At 53.6% G+C, this 16,837-nt stretch overlaps 1 protein-coding gene across 2 annotated transcripts in view; it reads right to left on the reverse strand.

Moving 5' to 3' along the window:
- Stk32c (serine/threonine kinase 32C) overlaps positions 1-16,837 on the reverse strand; it is an 81,944-nt gene that overhangs the window by 36,681 nt on the left and 28,426 nt on the right. For both annotated transcript variants that reach the window (XM_008823150.3, XM_008823151.3), the window contains exon 2: positions 1-56. In XM_008823150.3, coding sequence (XP_008821372.1) covers positions 1-56 — 56 coding nt within the window. The remainder of the gene's footprint in view (positions 57-16,837) is intronic.

The following is a 16,837-nucleotide window of genomic DNA, read 5'->3' on the forward strand; positions in this document are numbered from 1 at the left end:
CTTGCCAAAGCTGCCCTTCCCAATGGCTCGCAGAATCTGGAAGTGATCGAAGTTCACTGTGGAATGAAACAGAGGGACACCAGGTAAGGTGGTAGAAAGGCCCTGTGCCGTTGCAAGCCCCACTCTTGAGAAGTTTCTCCCTGCTTGGTGTGTCCAGTTATGGCTCTGGGTAAACTCCGGCTGCGCAGAGGATGGTTCAGCTCCTCCCTGCAGGATTACTGTGGAATGTGTACCCAGCCCACAGGCAGTAGTGGGATGAACAAGCCAATCAGGCTTCCAGACTCCCTCTGCTGTAAACCCTCATCCAGCAACCCTTCTGACAGCCATCCCACTCCCACACCCCTAAAGACCCTCAACAGGCAGACCTGGGCATCGCAGGCTTTGGAACACCAGCCCCTGCCCTGCTCTGAGGTTCCTGGGGAACAGGATGGGATATTTGCTCTGCTAGAGTTCACTGGACAAGTCTGGGGTTTCACTGGCCTCTCGAATAACAGTGGGAAACAGCACAGGACAACATACAGCATGACCTGGCTGTCCTTTCCAGGGATCACAACACTGATCCTGGCGTGTGAAGTCCAGGTGAGTTGGGCTCTGTGTGAAGGCCTCCGATTTCTAGTGCTCCTGTTGTGCCCTGATCTGAAGCACCCCACAGTCTGATTCTAGTCTCCTTGTCTCAGTAATCCAGGTTCAGGCAGCCTGAATCTCTACCCAGCACCCATTGGTCTCTGGGACAGAGCTTTCCAACTGATCCCCAGGCCAGCAGTCTAGGCTCCCAGGTATGCATCCCCATTCCCTACCCCTTGGAGGGCATACCCAGGGCCTCGGCCCTTGCTGTGGGGTCTTGTAGAGTCCAGACACATGCCCCAGAGAGGACCTGGGCCACCTGTAGCTCATGGTATATTGCCTATTCACCCTTATTTTTCCAGGGGATTCAGGCCCAGGTGGGTCCCACTTCCTGCTGTCTTGTGGGTATGGGGCAGGGGTTCTGCTGGTTTTCCCCAGAAGTGGAAGCCTGAGTGGAAACTGGGTTGGTGGAGGGGTGAGGCAGAATGGGGGGGGTGTACAAGGCATCTGGGCAAGCAACCAGGTCAGAGAGGCCCACTTTCCACAGATGAGAACATAGCTAACTCAAAGTCAGCATAACACCAGCAAGCACAGCTCCAGGGCTGCCTAGCTTGTGGCCACCTGCCGGAGACCGCAGCCTCTGCCCACGCAGTCTGTGCTGCCCTTAGTACCAAACCCATCCCAGCCTCATCCATCAGTCACACATCACACTGTAGCTTTCTTCCCTGAAGAGCTGCGTGCTACAGAGGGGACACTCTAAGCAGGGTGGGCGGGCAGCTACCCCACAGCGCCCCTTGTGGGGAGAAGAGCGTCATCCCTGTTGCCCTCCCATCTGGCAGCTTGGCAGGAAGGCCAGATGTCTAACACGCGTGTGACGGGAACTGGACGAGGAATGGGAGAGTGGTGAGACGTGTGGACGCTTCCAGCAAGGAGGCCCCTGGGGGTAATGCCCTCCTCACGGAGGCCCAGCCTGCCTCTGTGTGGCAGCCCTGGCAGACATGGCCCTGCACCGAGCTGTGGGGAGAGTAGAAGGTGTCATGTGCTGTGGCACTGCCAGGGCCTTTCTGACTGATCTGTTATGCTCATCCTTGGCAACTGCAACTAGTCATGACTGTTGATGAGATGATAAAAATTCAAGGCCCGACATTCAAACTGGTGCTGGGAGGGGGTCTGGGCATTGGGAACAGAAGTAGCAGTCTGGGAATGGGCAGACTGGTCACTGACCTCGGGGTCTGAGGAGGTCTGCATTTTGATGAAGGAGAACAGGGAGTCAGGAAGGAGCACAAGGTCAGACTAGCCACAGTACAAACTTTGGGAAGATTGGTTTGTTAGGGAGGGGCCAGGGTCCCTCCACCTGCCCAGGCTGCATTCAGGTCCAGTTGCTGCTGCCTGGTGGTCCCTGGCCTACTACAGCTGCACAGGAGCCCCAGCACCCTCACTCAAGCACCCACTGTTAGGCAGCCTCAGAAAAGTCGAGAAATGTGACCCTCCACGCCCACCTCCAGAACGACTGCATGGGTCTGCTGGGCCCCGCTCCCCACAGCTCTTGGTGCCTGGTGTCCAGCCCAGCACAACCTGAGAAATAGTGAGGCACAGGCCCATAGGCAGCCCACTGATGTCCCTGGCATCCCCTCAGCAGCCAGCACGATGCAAAGCGTCAAGTGTCAGCTCAACAGCCGTGAGTTCACACAGGAACTCGGCCAAGACAATCAGCCTTTGCAGAGCATAAGCATAATTTTCTGAGTTTAGTCTTTCCTGGTGAGAAAGGATAGGGAACAGAGTACATTAAATAACAGGTCAGAGGCTTGCAGGAGTCTCCCAGCAGCTGTCCTGCTCCATGCACGGCCACCTGCGTAGCCAACGTCACCATCCAGGCTGGCAGGGACAAGGACTCCCAGAGAAGGACTCCTGACTGGAGTGCAGAGCCAGCAGATGCATGGTCAGTGCAGTGGTTTGGATGCTAGCCTGCTGTGGCCACCTAGGGAAGCCTTGAGCTTCCTTCCAGGGCAGGAGTGGCTCTGGAACTGCTGGCCACGGTGCGCCCACCTCCTTGGGCCTCTGATCTCCTCATCTGCTGAGAGGACATGAGGATCTCCCCTGCCAGTTTCTGTGGTGGGTGAGGGAGCCATGCAGGTGTGGCACCATGCTGGCTGCAGACAGTCAGTTTAAGCACAGGAGGAGAAGCAGGTGCCAGGTTGCTTCAGGTTTCAGTATGTGAACATCACAGCCATATTTATTCCAAAATAAAGTCACAAAAACACACAGAAATGTGGCTCCCATCAGGGCACCCCAGTATTGGGAGTCAACATGGCCTGTGCCGGGAGAAAACTCTGCCAGGATAAGGGCCCTGAGTTAATCACTGAGTTAACCCACCCTCACACCAGCATCTGCCAACTCTCATATAAAGATGTCCATGGTGTAGGGGAAAAGAAATCCAAACAGCCATTCCTGACTTCCCGGCCTGCCCACGGTCAATAGCTTCCTGCTTCCAGGATCTGATCAGGCCCACTCCACTTGCTATCAGTTTACTAGCAAACCCAGCTGGCTTCATCTCCAAAGATGCTCAGAATCTAGCTCTGCTGCCCGTCCCAAGGTGCAGGCTCCTCTCCCTCTTTAGGTTCCCATGGCAATCAGGAGTCCAGCTAAGCCCAACTGCACCCAGATAAAGAACCTGAAGCTGTGGAGCTGTGGGGTATCTTTTCAGTCTTTGCCCCTTTGAGGAGACACAAGAAACCTCTGGGCATAAATGAAGGCCTGAGGCAGGTCAGGGCTGAGCAGGATCAGTCTGTACAATTCCAATGTGATTTGCTGTGTAATGTGAGGTGAGTTCTCCCCCAGAGTTAGACACTTCTTAAATTATCATGTAGGTAGGAGGAAACACTAGCTCGATTCCTGACAGGCCCATCTTGCATTTACACATCTCCTGCTCAAGTAAAAATGAATGTTTGAGGAGTCAGTCTGTCCTGTGTGCAAGGAGGTGGCACAGCTCAGAGCTTGAGGCCCCCAGATGGTCTTCCATCATACAACACACCAGAGAGCATGGGCACAGACTCTTCCCAGGGCACATAAATATTTCAAAATCAAGGGTTTAAAAAATTTCTTTTGGTCTTTTTGAGACAGGGTCTCCCTGTAGGCCCAGCTGACCTGGAACTTGTTATGTAGACCAGGCTGGCCTCAAACTCACAGAGATCCGCCTGCCTCTGCCTCGCAAGTGCTGGGATTAAAGGTGTGCGCCACCATGCCCGGCATTAAAAATATTTATTTTTAAAGAAGGGTTTTTATTGAACAGTCTGGGTTGGAAGTACAGTCCTTGCCACATGAGGACAGGTCATCTCTCTTGTGCCTGCAGCTCTCAATCTGAAGTGCCATTCAAGGCACCTGTGAGCCACACTGAATGCTGTGTCAGGGCTCACAACTACAGAGCTGAGCCTAGCTGTCAGGGTCAGGGTGTCAGTGTCCCAGCCCAGCGGGCACTTGTTCTCTCAAATGCAGCATGTTCTGAGCGCCTCATCCACTCCTGAGGTGTCACTGGGCAAGCAACACACACAGCAGAGAGAAGACACGGGGCTCTTTTTCAGAAGGTGGTTAATGCTGACTTCTTCCCTCTGGTTTCCTGATGGGTGCTCTGACTGTGACCTGAGCAGGTGTTTTTATTTATACACAAGAGTCCCTGCCACATTTGGGTCCTGCATGGAGCTTCGTCCATTGGTCCTGTCATGACAGACAAAAGTGCAGCTGGAAGGGGCAGAGGGCATGGTCATTCCAATGACATTGTCAAGGCCACATGTCAGTTAAAGACAGTCAAAAGAAAACCTTCACTACTCTTATATAGTTAGCACAAAATCCTAAACAAAATCAACAGGTATCATTTGAATGTGTTTCCCCTTAAAAAAGAAATGATGATCTGCCCTTGTGAGTGACCTGGCCAGACCTCCTCTCCTGCCCCACGTGGCTCCTCGGCTCTGGCGTTAGGTTCAGCACCCAGCCTGTGGCAGCATACAAGGAGTACTTCCCAACAATAAAGTGCCAAGAAACCTCTAAGTTGTGGTGAGGTTCCAGGTTAAAACACAGTCCTTTCTTAAAACAGACAAAAACATGACTCGTGGGGAAGGCAGAGGGAAGATGGCCCTTGGGAGAGTAAAAATAGACCTGCTGCCAGCGTGGTGAATCACTGCTATTGTTATCAGTGACACAATCAATGCACAGCCTCCTCCGCAGGCCTGGAGGGGCAGCTGGCTCTCCACACCCAGAGGCATATCTCTAGGGATCCCTCAGAGGCCCAGAGGTGCATGCTGGGCAGAGAAAAGCCAGTGACTAGGGGTGCTGCCCACAGCCTCAGATGCTCCTAGGCTGGAAACCTTTCCTGGCACAGCCTGCCTCTCCTGGTCACTTATGAGAGCCCTCTGACCTCTGCGCACCCTTCCTATAAAGTCAGCCCCTCACCCATGGGATAATTCCATATAAGGGTGGGAAGTATTTGGAGTGATCACAAAAAATTAAATCTTACAAGTTGCTACAATTCATGTAGTTTATTCCATTGTCCTTATAGCCTATGACCCAAAAGCTCGTGATGAAGAAATCCCCCAATCCCACTAGAGTCTGGCTCTGCAGAGTCCCATGGCTTCTGTGGAAGGTGTGGCCCAGGCTTGGGAGCTGTCCAGGCAGAGTGAAGGGTCAGTCAGCCGGAGGCTCCTTCCTGCAACAGGACATCTCGATCTATACAGCACAAGTAGGACCCAGGGACAGCGCGCAGAGCTGCTCAGGAGGACTGTGAAACCTGCCCATTCCAGGTGAGGGAGCAGAGTCAGACAGACACACTGACAAAGGAATTTGGACACCCAAAGGGTAAAAGAGAAGAAGATTATCTTCTCTGCCAACAGCCTGGCCCCCTGGCTGGGCCCAGGGTCACCCTTTTCTTTAGCTAGAGATTGGTCTCAGGGCAAGAAGTCCAGGTGAATGAAGCAGGGAAGTGGAGATCTGCTCGGGCTCTGACCCAGCACTCCTGGGTTCAAAGGGGGAATTGGAAGTGTTAAGGGTAGACCTGAGCAGAAAATGGTCCAGTGTTACTGCTATGAGTCTCAAAGGATCCACTTGGCCACCTTCCCTACCCTCTACCATCCTGGCCCTAGGGAGGGCTGGTGGGCAGATCCCTGTGGCCATGAACTTGTGGCCTATGCTACTACCTGGGCTGCCAGGGCTCTTGTTTTCAGCAGGCACCTCTGCCAGGCCAGGCTACAGGGAACCCACAATGAGAGCCCTCTGACCTCTGCACCCCCTCCTACAGTGCCGGCCCTGTGCCCCCAGGTCCTACTGCTGTTCCCCCTGGCTGAGAAATGTGTCCATGATCCTCCTTGTATGACCATCTGCTGCTGACCTTCAGGCTTTCTCCCAGAAGCTGGGTGAGGCCTCACCTGTACCCTGCAGGGTCCTGCCCTTATATCTACTTTGTATCCCAGCCCCAGGGCAGCCCCATTCTTGGGAGCAAAGGTCTCTCCCTGTGTTTTCCCTGCTGCAGACATGGAGGATTTGGATGCTGCTGAGACAAAGCTGAGGTTTCCAGAGACCCTAAGTTCCAGAACAATCCTGTCTTCTCATAGCCAGGACCATGCCCAGAGTGGGGGTAGGGGGAGCTGGTGCACCTCCACCCGACTGGTGCCTGTGGGGGCAGTGACCTGGCCCATGCCCCACCTTTTATTTACAGTAAATGCTCCAGTATCCTGTAATGACTTTCCAGACTCCTCTGCTCACCCTGAACCTGCTGCCTGAGCCAATCTGGAATCGTGTTCCTGTGTTCCATATCAACATCCCCAGATAGCACCAGAAATATTCATAAATTAATGATTAGGGCAGCAGCCAGATCAATTTAGCAGCTTCAAGCCAGTCACAGCTGTGTATGTTGTATGTGTAGTATAAGCATGTGTAGTGGGTACGTATGTCACAGAGATGTATGTATGTGTATCACAGGTGTGCATGTAATGTGTGTGTCAGATACGGATGTGTGGAACATGTGTGCATGTGTGTGTGGCATGTGTGTATGTAGGTGTATCTGTGGGGTATACAGGTGTGTAGCACATGTGGTGTGTCTGTGTGTGGCATGTTTATGTGTGTATATGTATGCGTGTCATATGTGCCGTGTGTGGTGTGTGTATGTGTAGGCTGTACCTGCCCCGGCCACATCCTGACACAGATCCAGAGCAATGCCCCAGCTGTCATATCCCAGCCAATTCTAGTCACCCTGGACTTGGGCCTCCACCAGCTCCTGGGCCCCGGTGCCTGGGAAATCAAAGAGCTGAGCCCCCACCCCTATCCTTCAGACCTCTGAGCTGGAAAGACAGGATGGAATGGGGTTATAGTTCAGCCTGTCCTTTTCAGAGACCACAAGGGTTAAGGGCCCAGCTGTCTCACAAGGCCCCAGGTGGCAGACAGGAAGACTGGCCCATCCAAAGACAGGACAGGCTCCCCTGCTGCTCTAGGCTCCCCTTACCCCAAAGCTGATCTCAGACATACTCTGCAGGTCCCATTGCTGGGGGCCACCCATATCTTGACTCTGCTCAGTGTCTTTTGAGAGGGTCCTCTACCATGAGACATCCTGGCCCCTGACCCCTTTAGGTACCACAGGAGCCCCCTAGCAGATATGAGCCCAATGTTTTGGGTACGTGTGTTTCCTGAGTGCTGAGGTGGGTGCTGGAGCACAGCAAGAGCGTAGCTAAGGCCTCAGAACAGCAGGCAGCTCACCAGAAGCAGCACCAGCAACAGCCGAGCCTCACTGTGAGGTGTGGAGTTGACAGACCAGCCTGAGAGAAGGCTGGGTTGGCACTGCTGGTTCTGCATGGGAAACAAGACCTTGTGGATACAGAAAATCCTCTGTAAAAATCTCAAAGCCATGGTAGTGGTGGGGTGGGAGGAGTGTGGACAGGCCAAGGGCTGGAGGGTCAAGGCTTCCTGCACTTCCACCAGCCACTTGCAGCCCCGAGCTGCAAGCCTGACACAAGACTGGGCTGGGCCTCTGCAGCTGCAGGTCTGAGCCTCCAAAGCTCTTCATCTGCTCCTCTGTCATGGTCCTACCGGGCCCCAGGCCACCAGACTTCAGAGGAAGATCTCAGAGGCAGAGGCAGCAGCCTGGCAGCCAGAGGCCACCAGGGCCCTGAGCTGCAAGCCTGACATAAGACTGGGCTGGGCCTCTGCAGCTGCAGGTCTGAGCCTCCAAAGCTCTTCACACAGAACCACATGGGGCGCACATCGAGTATGCAACTTGCAGCAGAAAAGAGGCTGAGGCCCATGACCCCATCACCCCATACCCTGAAACTGAGAAACAAGCCCAGCAGGGGCAGCAGAGGCCAGTGAGGCCCCACGCCCACCCATGCTCAGCTCTGATGCGTCTGAAACTGGTCAGGACCTGGGACAACAGTTGCCACAGGGCTCTGTGGCAAGGGACCTGCAAAGGACACTGCCCTTCTCCCCCAGGTGCTGTGGAACCCAGAACCACTGAAGGAAGCAACACTCAGCCCACTCGGCCCCAGGCCATAGCCCTGTGCCCACCACCTCTCCTCCACAGCCACCTGCAGACACCCACTGCACAGTGCCAGGGGAGGGAGAACTGCCAAGGCAGTACCCCGGTGTCTGCCTGGTACAGCAGGGCTTTGCAACCAGACAGGCGTGAACTCACATCTACTCTCACACATTAGCACTTCCACAGAGGCGAAAACACCTTCCCAACTGTCAACAGCACACAGCGTTTTCCCACAGCCCTCCTCTTTCCTAGAATGAAGGGCACAGAGGGAGCAACTGGTACCCTGCCTCCCAGGGCTGCTCACTGAGGACAAGGGCAGCAACCCCCTGTTCCCTTCCTCTTTGGCCCAGCCACTTGCCAAAGAACAAATGTCCCACACCACACACACAGCCCTGGCTCCTGAGGAGACAGTGAAAGCTTTCTCTACCCACTCTTCCCAGACCAGCAGGGACAAGAGGCACGGGGCTCAGGGACAGTCCCCCGAGCATCTTGAGTCCTGGGTACCAGCCTTTGTCCACACGGTCTACACAGATCCTCAAAAAGAGGATGATCACATCTCTGCCCTCCCTACACAGGCTACGGCACATGGCCCCGCATCTGAGAGCCTGCCATGGACTCCAGAGTCACAGCCCTCAAATACCACAGCACCCAGGGCAGAGAAAACCAACTTTTATTTCACCACCCGAAAATCTCATCCCACGTACAGGGGGTGAGAACAGGCCATTTCATCTTGAAAAAGTTTTGTCCTAAAAATGCTAACGATAAATGGTAGGAAAATACCAACTTACTAAAAGCAGTCACTCCACACTGGCCCAGTGATGGGACTCGTTGCCTGAGAGGACCTCAGAGCATAGGAACACAGTCATCTCCTCCTCCCAACAGCCCACAGGACTGGACTAGGAGATGCCAGGGTTGGATACTGCTGCTGAGACACAGTGGGAGCCGGTCACCTCCACATGTCAGGCTCAGAAGGCCAGGGGGCTCCTGGGAAGGGACCAGGTCACAGCCAGAGTGAAGCTGTCCCAAGGTGGCCCCTTCAGGAGGTATGTGGCCTCCTCCCTACTGGAGTGCCCTAGGCCATAGGGCCACTCACACAAGTCATGGACGGTGAATCTCGGCCCTGAGGGCCCCTCAGATGCAAGTCCCTTGCTTGTAACACACCCAGCCCCTCTCTTCCTTCCCACTTGTGTTTGCCTTGAGGTCTGAGCAGCCCCCACACTCAACTAGAGCCTGAAGGTCCTGTTGGAATGCTGTCTTGGTTTCTGCAGCTCATGGGACAACTCCAGTCACAGGAGAGCAGACCCCACTGACATGTCCAGGAAAGCAGGCCCAGAGGAAGCCTCAGACAAAGAGAGAAAAGGCTGGAAGGAAACCACCTTGCAACCCTGACCATGCAGCACTGGGATGGACATGACCATGGACAGCAGGAAGGAAGTACTTAGGAGGTTTCCAGGCCCACTTGACCTAAGACAATCATCCATCACCTTCCAGGGTACCAACCAAGTTAGAAGGCTCAGGGGAGCAGGCCGAAGTCCCTGGACATGCAAGTCCCATGAGGCCCCACATCTGGGTGTTTATTTCTCCATGCATCTACAGGTTCTGCCCCACCTCCCACTCCCTCACCCTCCCCATCGCCTCTCTCTGGAGGGCTGACCACGAAGGAAGGCATCCAAGTCTCAGCAGGATGCATCTCCCACATCCTCCAACAAGACAGGGGCCTGCCAGTGCTCAGGAAGTTGCTAAGGCAACGGGCAAAGTGCAGCGTGGAAGGAGTCTGTGAAGCATACTGAGCATCCCCGTCTGCACACACAAGCAGCATGCGACTGCTTCCTCGTGTTCATGTTCATTCCAAACTGTGGTCCAGGGCACAAGACAGTCTGACATGCTCACAGCACAATTTACACCCACATGCTCACACATTCATCTTGCCCACACTGGCACAGGCACAGGCACACGCATATACTTTCACATGTGCTCCATGATTACATATTCATGACATTCATACCCACCCAGCACACACACGGACTCTTTACCTGCCCTCCACCCAGTCCAGGAGACTAGGCAGCCTCATTTCTCACTGGTCACTCCTGCCCTGCCTATCCGAAACAGCTAAGCCATGCTCTGATTCTCCAAGTTCCCACCCTTTAGGAATAGGGGGAGACCAGCAAAGCCCCTCAGAACCACATCTCTCCCCTCCCATGGCTCTGTGAAGGCACTCCCTCCCCCTGACCCCACACCCTGTTGACCTGAGAAGTTGCCATTCGGTGTCATGCAAATCTGGGCCTTGAAGCCATGAGCTGAAAACACACAGAAGCCTGGAGACGGGTGGGGTTCGCACACTGGCTCAGTCAACTCCTAAAGCCCAGCGATGTCCTCCTATGTACCTGAAGACAGTCTAGGGCTGGAAGAGGGGTCACACCATTCTGATTTTCCTGGCTTTGAGTCCAACAGAGTCCCATGTGACAGATACTGCTGAGCTTAATGGGCTTTCATTACAGCTCAGCTTGAGGGACCTTCTTGTACCGAGGATACTGGGATGCAGCAGTGTCCTGGGAATACAGATGCTCCTCCTCCCATGACATGTCCATGTTGGGGATTCTGGGACCCTTCTCCTAGGCAAAACCGACAGAGTCCCACACTCCTTGGCTCATACTGGTTCCTGGGACTGGTCAAACTCCCCAGGCATTTTAAAAGCATATCATGAAACATTTAAGTCATACAAGTAATAAAGTAAACAGAAGTTTAAGCCCCAGATACCACAGCCCAGCCTGAGGCTAGACATGACTGGTCCAGGTCCCTGTAGGCCCTTCCATGCACCCTTACTCCTCTCCTGCCCTAAACCACCCTTTGCTTCCCAGTTTTACCTCACAGCACCCGGAGCCTGTGCAGCATGGCAAGGGCCCAGTATTCTCCAACTTCATGGAGGTGCCCTACATTGCACACTCCCTGCACAGCTGTGGGTCCCCATACTCATTTGTGCAGTGTGGCTCTTTTCGCATCTGCCCGGCCTTCTGCTTTGGGTGTACCAACCCCAACGTGTCTCCTACTGGGGTGTCTGGAGCCTCTTTGGCCCTATACCTACAGACAGTGTCAAGGGAGTCCTCAAGCATCTTCGCCCCCTATGAGCACTGTAATCAGTGAGCACAGTGTGGTTTAACATAGCACACGTTTGTCCTACGGTTCTGAAGGCTGAAGTCTCACATGGGTCTTGCTGAAATAAATCCAGGTGTCAGTGGGTGAATGATTCAAAAGCATGTCCACCTAACTTCATATGCTGAAACCCTCCTCCAGGGTGATGGTGCTGGAGGATGAGGGCCTTGTAAGGTGATCGGGTCAGGTAGACTCATCTCTTGGCGTCCTTATAAAGGACACCCCCAAAGGACTTCCTGCCCTGGCCACCAAGTGAAGACATGGTACAAAGACACCATCCATGTACCAGGAGGCAGCCCTCACCAGGCCATAAGTCTGTCTTGATTTTGGACTTCTCACTCCTGCACCGTGAGACTCGGGAACCACATCTCCTGGAGGTCCCGTGCTTTCATCTTCCACAGGGGGCAGCGCCTGGGCTGTGTGGCAGCTCCTCCACGCTCAGCCGGCAGCCGGCTTCCTCTAGTCACCCTCTCCCATCCTCTGTTTCTACTCTCATGCCTCCCAGCCCCCTCTCACCCTCCTGCCTCCCTTACACAAGGGCAGCTGGTTTGCACCCAGAGCCTACCCAGATATTCAAGCTCAATCTCTTGGCCTCAAGACCCTTGGCTTCCTTGCCTCTGCAAAGCCTCTTTTGTCATGTAAGGTGTCACAGTCACAACTTCTGTGGATTAGGACGTGGACACCCTCAGAGCATTGCCTAGCCCCTAACAGCACATCGTACACTAGAGCCCTTGGAGCTGCTGAGGGGGAACAGCCAAGTAGAGGCTCTTCCCGGAGCGACTTCCACATGCTGACTCTCACCCAGGCAAAGCTCCCGGGCCTGAGCTGTATGGGGAAGAACGACAGGGTCCTGCCCCTCACCAGAGCTCCTACCCACATAAGTGGGGTTAGAGGGCCCTTGACCTCATCTCCAGCCTCTGAACTCAGTGGACAAACACTTCCTCACAAGGCTGTGGGGCAGAGACCTCCTCCTGGGCAGGCCGTCCTGGTGGTGGTCCTGCCACCACTGCTGGTCTGCTTGGCAGCTGTGAGCAATCAGCAATGTTGCCACCTCCCAAACCCATCATTACACATTCAACCAGAAACCACTTCTATTTGGAGACTAATTGTTCTGAGGGCCTCTTTTCAAAATGTGAATTTATGATTGAGACATTCTAGTCCATGGGGCAGGTCCCACCTTGCCCAGCACGCCCAGATGTCTCTGAGAAGTGTGGGAGAACTTAGATGGGCAGGCCTCAGCACTTGGGCCACCCGGAGCTGAACCACAACAGAGTATCCTAGCCTGTTTCATTGGGGTGGTGGCACTGGACCAGCGCTAGCCAGCACTGCGGAACGGATCTGTGTCCAGGAACCAGTTAGGAGAGTCAGAAAAAGTTCCCTAGAGGAGAGGCCTGGGCTGTCCCACAGCTGACTGGAAGGGAGTCTGGTCCTGGGGGTGGGCTGGGATAACAGAACATGGGGATGCAGACTGTAAAGGCAGGGCCAGGATCCCAGTTCCAGGGATGGAGTAGACTGGACCCACAAGCAGCCAGACGTCCAGGGTACCAGAGTAGTAATGCTACAAGCTACCTGACTGGCAAGACCAGGGAGTGTGGGTAAGTGTGGGTGTCTGTGTGCTCATGATGTACCTGCATATGCACATGTGGTTGTGTATGTGTGTTCTGACATGGGTATGCTGTGTATGCCTGCATATTTGTGTGTGTATGTTTGCATCAAACACTTCCATTTACACATTTATGCTCAGTTGAGGGTTGCATGCATGCATGTGTGCTCAGTGTATGTTGGCATACACATATGTGTGTATGAGATGTGTGTTTCTCATGTATACTTGTGTATGAATGTGTGTATGTTTGTGTCAAACAGTCTCTGTGTGCTGTGCGCGGTTGTGTACTCTCTGGTGTGTATGTTTGTATTTGCATATTTTCTTTTTTTTTTATCATCAAACATTTATTAGGTTCTCTGACAGCTATTGTGGGAGCCATAAAGAGGACTAAGATACAGTTCCCATTTATGAGGCTCTCATCAGTGAGGGGTACAGCCGTCAACACAAATGACTCCCATGGGTTTGTACACAAGACAGGTGCTATGAAGGATGCACACGACGTCTTGGGAAATTAGAGGAAGGAACCCTAGGCTGGGAGGGCCAGGTGCTTAGTTGTGTGGATGGCTTCTTATTGGTGACATGGTCCTGTGGGTGGCATTGACCAAGCAGACCCTAAATGCTGCTCCTGCAAGTTAATACATTAACAAATGTGTAATTATAAACCAGCAAAGGGCTCAAACAGGAGTCAAAAAAGACCCTAGACAGGAGAGAAGACGGTAGGCTTCACTATTCACCAGGAGATGCCAACTAGACCCCAACCCATAGTTCCACTCTCGCAGCAGCAGTAGGACCCATGAGCAAGTGTGGGGAGTCACGCACTGCAGGGGAGTGTGGCGGACTGCAGTCGTCGTGGAAAACTTGGACAGTTTCTTAGAAAGTCAAGCATATACTTGCTGAGTAACCCAGGAATTTCGCTGCTGGATATCAGCCCAACAGAACCACGGCAGGAATGCAGCCTGTGCAGATGGCCAAGTGCCGGAAACCACAGGGTGTGGTCAACAGCACCAGTAACGAGGGACTCCCGCTCTCCAGTATTCATGGAACAGAATAATGCTTGATGATTTCTTAAACTACTGATACTGAAGACCTCCCAATGAGTCAGCGTGTCTCAAAAACACAAACGAAAGAAGCCAGACTTTACTAAAGAGCACGTATGCCATTAATGCAAGTTCAAAGACAGACATACCAACCCATGTGATAGAAGGGTCTCACACCGGGGTGGTGGCACATCCCTGAAACCCCAGCATTTGGAAGCACAGGCAGGAAGATGGTGAGTTTAAGGCCAGACTGAGCTACACAGTGAGACACTCTCTCAAAAATGGAAGGAAGGGCCGGGTGTGGTGGCACACTCCTTTAGCCCCAGCACTCAGGACGCAGAGGCAGGCGGATCTCTGTGAGTTCAAGGCCAGCCTGGTCTACATAGGGAGTTCTAGTCCAGCAGGGGCTAAAGGGGAGCCCTGTCTCAAAAAGTCCAAAAAAAAAAAAAAAAAAGGAAGGAAGGAGGGGCAGAGGGAGGAAGGAAGGAGGGAGAGAAGGAAGGAGGGAGAGAAGGAAGGAGGGAGGACAGGAGGGAGGGAGGGAGGGAAATAAAAGCATGTAAAGAAAGTCCTTGATATTGGCACTGGGGTGAGGAAATTGCCTGGAACAGAACACTAGGGAATGTTCTGGAATGATAGCAAAGCTCTGTATCCTGAGGGATTGTGGTTTCATAGGGGCACTTGTTTGCCAAGGGTTTCTTCGGATCTGCACCCTGTGATTCTACCTCAAACAATGCATAAAGTACTATGGATATTGTGGGAAATGTGAGGTATTTACTCAGTATTTCTGGAAATGAGTGTTTCCAGATGATGGTGGTGACTGAAGTGACCTCCTACCATCAGTCAATGAGCAGTGCAAGATCAAAACCTATTCCCCAGATCAGCCCCAGAGCCAGGCAGAAAGTGAGGCAGGCATAGCACAGGGCTGAGCTGCATGGGGCTAGGTGGTCGGTGTTGGTGAAGAGGGGAAGGTCACATGGCAGAGAACTGGCCCTAAAGGTTGCAGAGACCAGGGGGTTGGGATTTGTGGCAGTGGGAAGGGGCTACAAGGAGAGCCTTCCACTGATAAGGGTTAAGGCTGAGGACAGACCAGCAGGATTTCTTGACTAGCCTGGGGTCTAGGATGGCAATGGAGGCTGGAGGGGCTGGTGAGGACTGGAGGACAGGACTCCTGAGAAACTGTAGCTCCATTTCCACCACTCACTCGAGCGCCAGGAACTTGGGCCACGTGGGTGGACAGCGGTGTCTGTGACCCAAAACAGGGCCATCAGGGAGTATGGTAATCTAGCAGTCCCCTCTGGCCCATCCCACACTCCCCACAACCCCTCTGTCCCTGGGCTCAGGTGGGTAGACTGAACCTGTTGTACTGGGAACCATACCCCCCACCTCTCTTTAGAATTAAGACAACCAGTACAAGTTCTGATCTTTCTTTGGTATCTCTGGCTATAATGGGAAATGTCTGTGTAGCACAGAATTTACAGGGGTTCTTAGATACACCTCAGATCACATATGTGTATGTGTGCTGTGGGTGGAGTTCTGCCCTTCTGTGTTCATGTGTGTCTGTCATGCATGTGTCTGAGGAGCAGTTCTGTGCCTTGTGCTTGCATGCATGTGTACATGTATGTGCACACATGGTGGGGCACAGAGGAGCTGTGGAAGGTTCTCTCTGAGTGGGTTTGTTATATTTCTGGCCTTACCAATGCATCCTTCCCAGAGCCCGGACACAGCCCTGGGATCCCAGCAGTTTCTGAGCCGTGAACATGCGATGCTGCTAGCCAAGCCAGCTCTTCCCTGGAGATCTCAGGGCTCACTCCCCTGCTGCTGAGAGAGGACCTGGGGCTCACAGCCACTTATCACCATCACTGCTCTGCCTGGAGCCACCACCTCCTCCCTGAGGTGGCTGCTGGGCCTCAGACAGCCAGCTGATAAAGGCTGCTCACTAAGCTGGCGAGCAATAAACAGCCTTCCCGCACCGCACCCCCACCCCCACCCCCACCCCACAGTCTGGCTTGCAAGTCAGACCTCAAGCTGTCCCTACACTACATCCAGCAGGAGCATTCTGAACCCCTGCCTCACTCTGAAAGGCCCAGGCTTCTTCTGTGCCTGTGGGATCACAGATCCCAGCTGTAGAGGCTGTAGCCTTCAAGTCTCAGAGTCAGTGCTAGGAGGAGACTGAGAAAGACCTCTGCCTTCAGGGGCCATGGCAGCTACACCTGAAAGTGGCCTCTCTTGAATATGACCTGCTGCTGTTTTCTTGAACCAGACTCCTCCCCCAAGGCTTCCACTGCAACCCATTTCTGCAGCCCAGACTCTGTATCTCCCAGTAGGGTGCCCCTGCCCCTGGTCACAGTCTCCTGGAAACCAGGGAGGCGTTTGCCAGCTGATCCCTCATCCTGGCCCCATTCACCCAGCACTGACTGAGTGTAGTGCCCATGGATATGATGGTCCAAAGGACCTACCAAGCTCAGAATGTGGTTGGCTGAACCATGCCCCAAAGTTGTCCAGGCCCCAATCCCTGGAGCCATGAATGTGTCACCTTCCATGGCAAAAGGGACTTTGTAGATTGACTAAGTGAAGCAACTTGGGAAGGGAAGAGAATCCTGGATTACCCAGGTGGGCTTGGATGTAATCCCCAGTGCTCCCTACAGGAGGAGGCCAAGGGGTATAGCCCAGTGAAGGCAATGGGATAGCTTAGGGAGGAAGCCATGCTGCTGCCTTTGAGGATGGATGAGATCATGAGTCATGGTCCAAAAGGAACGCAGCCTTCTGAAGCCAGGGAGGAAAGGAGCAGCATCCCACAGAGCCTGCGGAGAGTGCATGGTCTTTACCACTGATCAGCTCAAGGACACTGATTCTGGCCCAGCTGAGAATCAGGCCACACCCTGATTCCACCCTCCCTCAGAGGAGGGCACATAGGGTCTCAGCCAAACGTCAATCCCACACAGAAAAGGGTAAACAGAAACGACACATTGT

This window comes from Nannospalax galili, unplaced genomic scaffold (assembly GCF_000622305.1).
Source record: "Nannospalax galili isolate Female #2095 unplaced genomic scaffold, S.galili_v1.0 scaffold49, whole genome shotgun sequence".
Classification (NCBI taxonomy): Eukaryota; Metazoa; Chordata; class Mammalia; order Rodentia; family Spalacidae; genus Nannospalax; species Nannospalax galili.